This window comes from Zalophus californianus, chromosome 6 (assembly GCF_009762305.2).
Source record: "Zalophus californianus isolate mZalCal1 chromosome 6, mZalCal1.pri.v2, whole genome shotgun sequence".
Lineage (NCBI taxonomy): Eukaryota > Metazoa > Chordata > Mammalia > Carnivora > Otariidae > Zalophus > Zalophus californianus.
The window spans coordinates 48,099,084-48,110,129 of NC_045600.1; the positions used below are offsets into that span (position 1 = coordinate 48,099,084).

Consider the following 11,046-nt stretch of genomic DNA (forward strand, 5'->3'; position numbering starts at 1 on the left):
AAAGAATTAACAATTGTGAGTACATACTAATTGTCCAAAAAGACACAAGGTTCTCTCTTCAGTATTGTTTGGATGAAGTTAAACTCTGAATAAGGATCATAGCAACAATACAAAAGCTTACATTTCTGTAAGGGCTTAGCAGTTTACAGAATGCGACTGTCTTTTATTTCATTTGTTATGATATAGTAGTTCATTCTTTGGAGATCCTTCACTCTAGCCTGCTAAGCTAGATTGGATCATTCAGATGCTATAGAAGATTCTACACCTATGTGTCAGGAAGAACAGCTGGATCTTCTGGTGTCACTCTTGTCTCTCTACTCTTGGGGTATGATGGGGGAGGGAAAGGGAGGAGAAGAGAGACTTGGAGCGGACGGAGGAAAGATGTATAAGCAGTGACTGCGCCCTTCAGAAGTCGGGGACTTTAGGACACCTGGGTGGCTCAGTCAGTTAAGTGTCTGCCCTCGGCTCAGGTCATGATCCTGGGGTCCTGGGATCGACAGCCCCCACCCCCCGCATCAGACTCCCTGCTCAGTGAGGAGTCTGCTTCTCCCCTCCCCCACTCCCCCCCGCCCTTCCCCCTCCACAGCCTTTCCCCCTGCCCTTCTCCTTCCCCTTGCTCTGTGTGCTTCTGTTCTCTCTTGCTCTCTCACTCTCTCTCTCAAATAGGAAAAAAAAAAAAGCCTAAAAAAAAAATCAGGGAGTTTAGCTATTGCTCCCCAGTTTAAAGCAAACTTCCTCCTCTAAACTCTTGTAGTACCGGCCCTCACCTTGTCTTGTCTTGTGCTTTTATCTTCCCAAAGATACTGTCACCTACCTGAGGGTAAGATCATGTCTTACATTTCAATATGTCCTCCACCAGTGTCTGCACACAGTAGGCAGTAAGTATTTGCTGACAGGTTTTCTGAGTGACCAGTAAGGCGCCTTGGAGTGCTTCCAGGTGCAATCAGCATTCCTTTGCTGTTTCCCTTGGTGAGTTTAGGGCAATCTCTTCACATCCATGCTTCCAGGGCTCCGATGGAAGATGGTTATTAAGGTACAAGCAGGGTGCTCATGATGAAGCTCGCTGAGATCTGGGGCTAGGCAGTAGAGAGTATATTTTGGCCACTTGTACAAAATGGGACAAGACAGCAGCTTTGGATTTGAGTGCAAGGTAAGGTTCCAAAACAAATCAGCAAAATTAGGCAGTTTGATACCTTGGGGTAGCATTTCTGGGGCCCTGGTTGGGAGGTTTTTGTTGTCCACTCTGCTTTGGCAAGGGGGCCTGAGTGTGTCCCAGGGGTGCCCTGCTGCGTATCTCCTGATGTTCTCTGAACAAAATTCCTCTTCATGTGTAATATCCCTACAATTTTACACGAGGGTGATTTTAACTGATTTGGCTGAAATGTGGACAGGGTGAGCCTCACATCATCCTCCAGAATATAGAAATGCTTCTTTTTTTTTTTAATTTTATTTATTTATTTGACAGAGAGAGACACAGAGCAGGAACACAAGCAGGGGTGTGGGAGAGGGAGAAGCAGGCTTCCTGCAGAGCAGGGAGCCCGATGTGGGGCTTGATCCCGGGACCCTGGGATCATGACCTGAGCGGAAGGCAGACACTTAACGACTGAGCCACCCAGGCGCCCCAATGCTTTTTTTTTTTTTTTCATTGAATCATATTGTAAGTGCTCTCCAAGCAGTAGATAAAATGGGATTTCCAAGTGGTTACTATTAATGAAACAAGAAAAGTGGTTCCAATTTGGAAACATATTCCTTCTAGCTAGAAGATCTGTGATTCCCTCCCTCCCTCCCTTTTTGCTTCCTCCCTCCTTCCATCCCTCCCTCCTTCCCTCCATCCTTCCTCCCTCCCTCCCATCCTTCTCCTTCCTTCTCTCCTTTCATCCCTCTTCCTTCCTCTCTTCCTCTTTCCCCACTTCTTTCCTCAAATACTTATTGACAGGCACTATTCTAAGTGCTAAGCCAATACACTTTTATATTGACCCACCAGAATTCAATGAATAGGATTTTGCCTTGTACTTGTTGCACTTAGGCTATTTTTTTAAAAAGGCATTATTTTATTTGTGTGTGTGTGCGCTTCTGAGCTGTTTGGGTTCCTCCAGTACACTGTGAGCCCTTGAGGGACAGTTGCTCGTAGCCTTCAGTACCCGTGCAGGCCTCCTGTACACCTGACACAGTGCTTCGGCCCCTGAGGTCTCAGTACAAGCTGTGGAGGGTTGCCTCAATGCTTCCCTCTGACCAAAAGAGCAGATGACAGCCTTCCTTGGTTGTGGGCACAGACACAGCACGATGGGGAGAAGCCAGAGGTCAGTGCTTGCTAACCAATCTCATTTTACCCGCCTTTCTTCTTGTCCAAAGGAGATCTCATTCCTAGGCACCAACAAATATTTAGCACGAATCAGTACTTCAGTGGGGTGAAAATTCCAGACCCTGAAGATATGGTGAGTGACCCGATTTGGAAAGATCTCTGCACGTCAGGGCTAAGGTTACCAGGTGTGTACGTGGTGATCCTTCTCTTTACATGGGGAGTTGCAGGCTGACAGGATTTTGGTAGTTACTCAGCTGCCCGAGCCCCGTAGCCCACTCTGCACGGGAAGGTGAGTCTCAACGTGAAAAAGAAAAGTGGGGCAAATTGGCTAGCAGACCCTGGCCCTCAGTGAGAAGTCAGAAGTTGCTGAGAGCTAGCCAGCATGTTGGACGGGAACACAGAGCTGCCTGCCTTAACCTCACCTGTTCTTCATCATTTTCAGCAGCTGAAGCAATAGGCATAGCTCACATGATGACTTAGCCAGGAATGTCCAGCATCGCCCAAGGCCCCTGCTGTACTCTTACTGCCCAGGCCGTGGCAGGAACCACGGAGGAGCTTGCTTGGCCAGCCTCATTCTGGTATCTGTCCTCTATGGCCAATGTAGAGAAAATACTCATTTTTTAAAACTAAAACATTTGAAATGTGCATAGTCTTAACCCACTTTCAAGAATTTTTTGCAGTGAAACCAGTAGACAGGGGCATAAATATGTAGCATTCTTTACTAGAAATTGTTTCCTTTAGTGTTCCATCAGTAGGGGATTCATTAAATAAGTTATGGTATATCCTTACAATAGAAATACCAGAGAGCCAGTAAAAATAGATGTATTATGTATTCACCTGAGAAAAAGTCCATAATGTACTGCTAAATGAAAAAGAAAGGTTATAAAACAGTATATATAGTTTGGCAAAATTTTAATACATGTTTAATAAATACACAATTCATGTATACATATACTTACATATATAAATATAAAATAACGTGACAACTTCTGGAAAATCATGCAAAGCTTTTTACGTTTGTGAAATAAACGGTTGCAAGGGTATATACCAAAATATTAACAGTGGTATCTCTGTGGTGGTATGACTTCTTTTTTTATGTTTTTTTAATATTTTTTGAATGTCCTCAAATGAGTCTGCATTATAATTAAAAACATTTCAGAGCACAGTTAAGGGTTGTGAAATCATGAGTTTCTATTGTCTAAGGAAGGCACTTTCAAAAACTGAAACTAAGGCTCTGATTGTTCAGTTTCCAGATGGAAGTTCTGTCAAGTTCCATTTGAGCTCAACCTCTTGGCTTGTCCCACAGTTGGAGGCTTTCCCCTTCCCCACTGCCTCCTGCCCTTGCACCGCTAGGAATAGGAAAAGTGGGTCATGCTGGGAGCATGCTGGGACAGAGAGGCAGGAATGACACCTGGCATATGGGAGGTGACCCAGCGGGCTCCCTTGTGACCTGGACATTCCCAATTCCACACTAAATATCACTTAGTGATTTCCTGCTCACTTGTCTCCCAGTGAAGACTCGGGAAATAACCCAGGCTTCATAAATGTAAAAAGCTTCCCAAGGTTTCCCAGAGGCGGGCCTGCAGGGGATTTCCTGTTGACAGAAACACAGGAAGACGCAGTGCGGGGGCTGCCCAAGGGGGGGGTGGGTGGGAACACATCTGTGCCGGAGTCCCTCTGCTGGTCAGTCTCCCTGCGGGCTTCTGGCGCTGGGGACCCAGCAGGCAGGATGGGCCCTCCTGTCGCAGCAACTGGCCAGCCTCAGCCCAGGCCTTGTTGCTGAGACAGCAGAGCTCAGTGTCAGCAATGTCCTGTCAGTCAGTCCCCAGCAGTGCTCAGATTTAACACGCAGAAATAGCAAGAGAAATATTGAAGATAAGTGGGGGGTGGGGGGGAAGGCTACATTCAAGGTTCTAATACAAATCTGCTGTAGGATTTTTTTTTTTTTCCTGGTTATCTTAGGGAACTCCACAACTGAGGCTCTAATCTCTTACCCTATCAGTGATTAGTAAGTGCACACTGGGAATTTGGTGGTTTGGGGGCTGATTCCCTGTGCAAAATAACTCTGTGCACAGCACCCAGAGTCGTATTTCATTAAATGAGGCTGGCCAGTCACTCCAGCCTCGGGCTCACAACTGCCATCTCTTTAGACGTTCCCTGCTCTCAGCTGCCCTCCTTAATTAGCCTCTGTTCGTGGTCTATCTCTTTAACAGGCCTGTCTGTCCGCCTGACATTCAGCATTCCTCCTGCTTTATAGCGCTTGTTATTCCTGATTGTCTCTAGCATGTGACTGCAGCGAAATAGCCTTATATGGCCAAAGGGAGATTGATGAATGTCTGCTCCGGAGACTCTTTAAAAACAGTAGGATGAACAGGGAAACAGCAGGCTCTTGTGGGAGGAGAAAACAATGTTAATTCCAGAAAAACCTAGAAGCATCTGTTCACCTAGGTAGGAAAAAAAAAAATCTATTTTGAAGCTTCCTTTATATAACTGTCAATAAATGCAAAAACTGGGGCCTCTTTTAAATGCCAATATAAATGCCAAAAATTATTCTGAGGAAAGGCAAGTTATATAAATTGAGGCAGAAGAAAAGTAATAACAGTTGCTTCACAAGTGGGTTTTTTTTTTCCTCTCATTAATTAATGTTCCCTCATAATGTGCGACCTGCGTCAGCTCTTCGGGAAGTGAAGGGAGTGGTGAGGAGGAAAATTTGGAAAAGAAGTTTGGAGGTGGAGAGAGAAGGAGCTTGTGAAACAGGCACAAGGAGGTTGTTTCAGCTGGGAGGTCGGTGGGCAGAGGGTGGAGGAGGCCAGAAAGGTGCCAGGAAGATGCTTCTCTCACTTGGAAGACATGCCATCTGAGGTCACCTTATCTTTGAACACATACTGTAAATAAAACCCCCTTTTCTTTTCTTCTTTTTAAAACAGGAACCACTGGAATTAAAATTTCCAAACATCTCTTATCCTGCCCTACGGCTCTTAAAGGTAAAATCAAAGTTTCTAACAGACTGTTGTCACTGGGGAGTCTGAATGATTTATGTCAGTTCATGAATGGAAAAGTGCTCCTTTTAGAAGTCTCCTTCTCCTTTGAGAAGTATAAATACTTCAATTTTTATTCCCATTCAATTACAATGAAAACGTCTGTAGGTGTTTTTCACTTGAAATAAACCCAGTATTTTGTATTTGAAATCTAAGTTTACAGAAAATAGACATTTCAGAGGGATAGTACTTGTCTTACAGAAGGATCCTTTTCTTCAAAAAATGTTGGGCCATAGGATTGATTGATTGATTGATTGGTTGATTATATTGGGGCAGCAAAGCAAGGTTTATTGAGCCATAGCAAAGTGATAACTACAAAGCTCCCAAGGAGGGAAGGGACCCGAGGGGGTTGTACCATAGGATCCATTTAAATAGCCAACCCCCTAGTATATTCTTTGTTTTGTTTTGTTTTGGTGCAAAAGGGTGGTTTTATTAAAGCACGGATATAGGATCTGTGGGCAGAAAGAGATGCCCCCCCCCCCAGTATATTTGAAGTAGGTTTTGATTTTAAAACTTTGATATTCAGAAATATATAGCCCTTATGTAAAATCAGGTACCAAGTAAAACATTTGCAAGTTACAGTCCATGCCCCACCCATTTCAAAGTGTTTAATACATTTCCCGATGCATTTGTGATATAATAAAAAAATTGAGACAGTTCCTTGGGGCATATAATTGTGAGATTTAATCTATCCAAGTATGAGCCGGATGGCCTACTTAAAGCAAATAGTTAAGAATGATGTAATACAAAGGCATGTATATTATGCCTCTCCTTCCAAGCATGCGTATGTATGCTGTGATGCTTAGACTATTTCTGGAAAAATATACCAGAGAAAAAGAAGCTGAATCTGGAAGGGGGAATGGAAGAACTAGAGTGGTGAGGAGACTTGGCTATATTCTGTATGAATTTTATTTTTACCACTTGTAGGCATTATTTTTTAAATAAAAACCTTAATTTTTTAAAGGTATATACAAGGGACCAAACTGGTTAAGTGGATTATTCCAGTTGGATACTGAGGCGAACTCAAAAATCGTACCCTACTCCCTCAGGGCAGAGCACCAGCTGCCTCCTCGACAGAATAAAGCGAAGACAATGATTTTTTTGTTACTATTTCTAGAGACTATTTACTTATTATGTGGTTATCCATTTAGGAATAATTGTGGAAGGAACTAAAATCACAATTGGCACATTTTTGCTACGTTTCCCCCTTCCTGTTCCCGGCTGAAGCGTTTGATCCATCAAAGAAGAAAGAAAAAAGATCTTTTTTTTAATAAAGATTTTATTTATTTGAGAGAGAGAATATGAGAGAGAGCACAAGAGGGGAGAGGGTCAGAGGCAGAAGCAGACTCCCTGCTGAGCAAGGAGCCTGATGCGGGACTCGATCCTGGGACTCCAGGATCATGACCTGAGCCGAAGGCAGTCGCTTAACCAACTGAGCCACCCAGGCGCCCAAGAAAAAAAGATCTTAATAAGTTAACACAATTTTAAAGAAGTAAGAATGGGGACTTCTTCTGTTCTTGTAGGGCTGTCTCCACATGAATCCTGCTGAGAGACTGACATGTGAACAGCTGTTACAGCATCCGTATTTTGACAGCATCAGAGAAATGGGGGCTTCGGCCAAAGAGCTTGACCGACCGATAAGGAAGACCCTAAGACAGAGCCGAAAGCACCTGCCTGGGGTAAACATGGCGCGCTCTTTTAGGGAAGCATCCAGGGTCGCACTTTCAAATGATCTCATGCCTGCCACCTGGTGCAGAGAATCTGCACCTCCGACTGGAGGTGGTAGTTGCGGCTTGCAGCTCCAGCACCCTCATTCCAGCACGAGGAGAAATGTCCTATGATCTCTCAGCCAGGGCACCAGACACGTCTGCGTCCCAGGGCCCCTTCTCCCTGCATCCTGCAGGTGTCCTTCCCTGCAGTTCCTTCCCTGCTGCTGCAAAGCAGCCCTGGATGGCGTCGTGCATGCGCGCAGGGCTGAGCCCCCCGGAGCCTGCTTTTTGTGCTCTGGAGAATAAAATCCAGTTGATCCCAGGCAGCTCTCTGTCATCATGTTTACTTTCAGTATTGACTGACATTCCAGGTTTATCCAAAAATGGAACCGTTTTCCCCTCGCATCCTTTAATCATCAGAGTTGGCTAGGATAGATTCGGTGGTGCGTGCTCTGTGTTATAAGCCGAACAGCTTATTTTATCAGAACAGCATCCCAGCTGCACACTGGGAGCCCGTGAAGAACATGACTGAAGTGGGCATAGTAGCCTTACATTAAGCGACTTGTTGTAAGCCGAAAACTCTAGTAATTTAGAATGGACTGTAGTTAGAACCACAACTAAGATGAGCTGGCTACTCCTGGTCCCTTCTGGATCTGCTCAGGGAGGCCTTAATCTGTAAATTATTATGCCCTAGTCTTTCCCCTGGCAGCCTCTGCTGGCCAGTGTGCTGAATGGCATCTGGGTCGTGTATGTGAGGTTTGGAGGAGAGAAGAGGATGGACAATCCATTAGGAACAGGTACAGCATAAACTGCAGGGTCCTGAGATAGACCAGAGTCACAAAATTAAGAAAGCTTTATTTTATTCTCTGTCATATATGACCCAGGTAACAAAACAGGCCGGAATAGACAACCGCCCCTGCCCCCAGAGTTACCACTTAGCTTGCTGTTCCTTTGTATTCAAGAGTAAAGGGTCTTTGATGGGAATATTTCTACTTGAAAGAATAGGGGAACCCACTAATTGATGTATTGCATATAGGTTCTGAAGGATTCAACTGTTTGAAGTATTAAAAAGTAACCACTTTGCAAATACCTAAGGCCATGTAGTACAAAATATATATTTTTTGTATGTTCTCCTTTCATTTGATATTGACAATAAATTCAAACATTTTCTGGGGGCATGAAGGGAGTCATTTTGCCTTTTGAACTAAGGTGTAAGGGGGCAAATCACTTAAGTGCTCCAGACGTCAGTTTTCTTTGCTGGCAAGACAAGCTTTGGCTTAAATGATCCCTGAGGCCCTAGCAAGCTCTTACCTCCTGTAAATCTATGGTTTTTTTCCCAATAATGCTAACATGTCAATTTTTCTTTTTCATATTCTCTAAATTTTCTTGAATGTGCATGTTTTGCTTTTTAATATAAATCTTTAAAAGGAAAAAGGAACAAATTTAAACATTTTGTCCTCAGGTCCTGGATTCTGTGCAGAAAAAGTATTTCTGGGCTAGAAAATTGACTTACTTACCTCTTTTGGGCTATGTACTCAATAACGAAAAGAGCACACGGCATTGAACCGCGTTCTGTGTTTTGTATTTGTAGTTGCAGGGCCTACCTCAGCTGACCAGCAGCGGCTTCCTTCCAGCTTTGGATAATAAGAAGTACTACTGGAATATGAAGAAACTGAACTGCCAATTTCCAAACATTTAAGGAGCTTGGAGATGGATGATGAAAAAGGAGTTAATAATTTGGAGAAAATGAAATGTATACATTTGCTTGAAAACAATCATGATGTTGAAAGAACATCAGGAGAAAACATAAGTAACAAACGGGGCGGGGGGCGGAGAAGGGGGGAGGCCACCTGGCAGAACATAAAGGGAAATTCCAGAGGCAGCCTTCCAGGCTTCACGATGGTGATCAGAATGGAAAGGAAACACTTGTTTGGGTTTTCACTTGCATTTTTGTTGTATCTAAGTAGCTAAGCTAAAGGACAGAAATAAAAACTGTACTTACTACCCCTATCTCTGGCAAAATTAGAAATGTATTTATGCTTCTATTGTACCATATGCAACAAGTGAAAAATGATTACAAAATACCCGTATGTATTTCAGAGCTTTTGCCTTGAGTCCTATCCCCTGCCTTTTCAGACTGTCTCAACATCATATTTAGGAAGAGTTTTAGTTCCTGAAATCAAAATGTTACAATTCTATTTCCTCCTTGCTCTCTCTAGATTTTCATATTTTAAAACATTTTTAGTATATTTAAGTTGTTCAAAATACTTAAAATCATGGATTATTGTAACAGCATGACTTGCATATTTAATGATGTTTGTAGACATTTCTTACATATACTTTTGTCTTTCCCTTTAGTAAAGGCTGCACCTTAGTCATTTTTGCAGGCAAGATGGGTTTACATAACCCCTCCCCAGGTGACCCAGTTCCCCTTGCAAACCATGGTGTGAAGTCTGGCAGCTGACCAAGGCTTGAATCAAGGAGTAGAACAAGACCTACAGGCTTCACGGGAACGGAGCCTATCAGCCTGAAAGTAATTAGTTCATTCTCTCCAGCTCCGCCTCAGACTTGGAGACAGATCTACAGGCAGGACTATCTATAATGATCTGGGTTTTGGAAGAAATAGCTTGTGGGTTTTTACTCAGACCATGAAAGACATTAGATTGTAAACAGATTGTCCCTGAAATGCCTTTTGATACTGTATGTATGTATGTGTGTATATAAATACCTAAACACGTGTGTGTGTACATATACTATGCTAAGAACTGGTAACTACTAAGAAAGGAGTCCAAAATGATACTGAGGACTCCTAGCTTTGTCCCATGATACTTCAAAGGATGACATATAATTAGTTTTGACTTGGCCTGCCGCTCCTGTTCCAAACGCTTTCTCATTCTCGTCCCTGAACACAAGGGCAAGATGAAGCTCAAGTCCACTGCCAGTTTCAGTTGATGTTCTGCTGCTTCTTCCTCAGTGGTTCCCAGCCATGCTCTTTGAAATTTTATTTTACTGTCTCTTCAAAACCTTCCTTCTGTGCTTTGGTAACTTCCTTCATGACAGCATTTGACTTTATTCACTTACTGCTAAGTAAACTCACCAAATTCGGGCGTCTGTTCACTAATTTTTGCTCCTCCAGCCAGTTGAATGATACCCTGAGGCTCCCGGATGTATGTAGCTTCTGGCGAAGAGCTGACAGGGGTTAAATACTAGTCCCAGCAGTATCTAATTCTTCTCACGTGGCTTTGATTCAAATGACAAGGAAGGACATCCCACTTCTGTTGACATTTTCTGTTTTCCTTTTTAACCCAAAACAATGCACTTGACGAGGCAGATGACTGGTAACTGCCTAATTCATTCAGTAGTTTTATAGAAAACCATTCAGAATACAAAAGTAGTTCTAGACTAAATTGTAGTGAATCCATTGCCTCACCACACAATAATCAAACAAATTTGAGATGGAAGCGTTCATTTTTTCTAATGAGTTCTATTAAATGTGTACCAATGCTTAATTTAACCACATCTGTAATCCTTCGTTCAGCATGGATTCACCATTTCACGAGACTGTTCTACATCTTAGTCTTTTTTTTTTTAATTTACTGTGTTCTGATTTTATAATTGACAGTGGCAATTTTATTTGTAGATAGTATATCAATTATGGCATGTGCTATTTACATAAGCTGGCTTCTAAACACAACTAAAATTCATTTTTCTACCCAAATGCTGCATCATACAGTGTTTATTTTAAAATTATTTCTAGTCAAGGTTATAGTTAAGAGCATAATGTTCAAACCAAACATACAGAAATCTACAAACAAGTTGGCATATAATTAACAGTAATAGAACCAGGGCCATTTCAAGGTCAAAATAAAGATCTGTTTTTATCCATATGTGATATTCTTTGTCACTGCTCTCTAGATATAAACTGAATTTTGCGCTTATACCTTTTTTTTTTTTGCACTTCTTTTTGCTGTCCCCTGAGCCCGTAGGAAGCAGTATC

At 42.7% G+C, this 11,046-nt stretch overlaps 1 protein-coding gene across 7 annotated transcripts in view; it reads left to right on the forward strand.

Annotated features, from left to right (window-relative positions):
• Positions 1–10,941, forward strand: part of CDKL1 (cyclin dependent kinase like 1) — a 58,185-nt gene extending 47,244 nt beyond the window's left edge. For 4 of the 7 annotated variants that reach the window (XM_027569993.2, XM_035727952.1, XM_027569994.1 and 1 more), the window contains exons 7-10: positions 2,353–2,435; positions 5,230–5,286; positions 6,864–7,019; positions 8,641–10,941. In XM_027569993.2, the coding sequence (XP_027425794.1) occupies positions 2,353–2,435; positions 5,230–5,286; positions 6,864–7,019; positions 8,641–8,748 (404 nt within the window). In that variant the 3' untranslated portion in view covers positions 8,749–10,941. Of the gene's footprint in view, positions 1–2,352; positions 2,488–5,229; positions 5,287–6,863; positions 7,020–8,640 lie in introns of those variants that run through there. The other 3 variants (XM_027569997.2, XM_027569998.2, XM_027569996.2) reach the window with 3 other exon arrangements.
• The last annotated feature ends 105 nt before the right edge of the window (positions 10,942–11,046 follow it).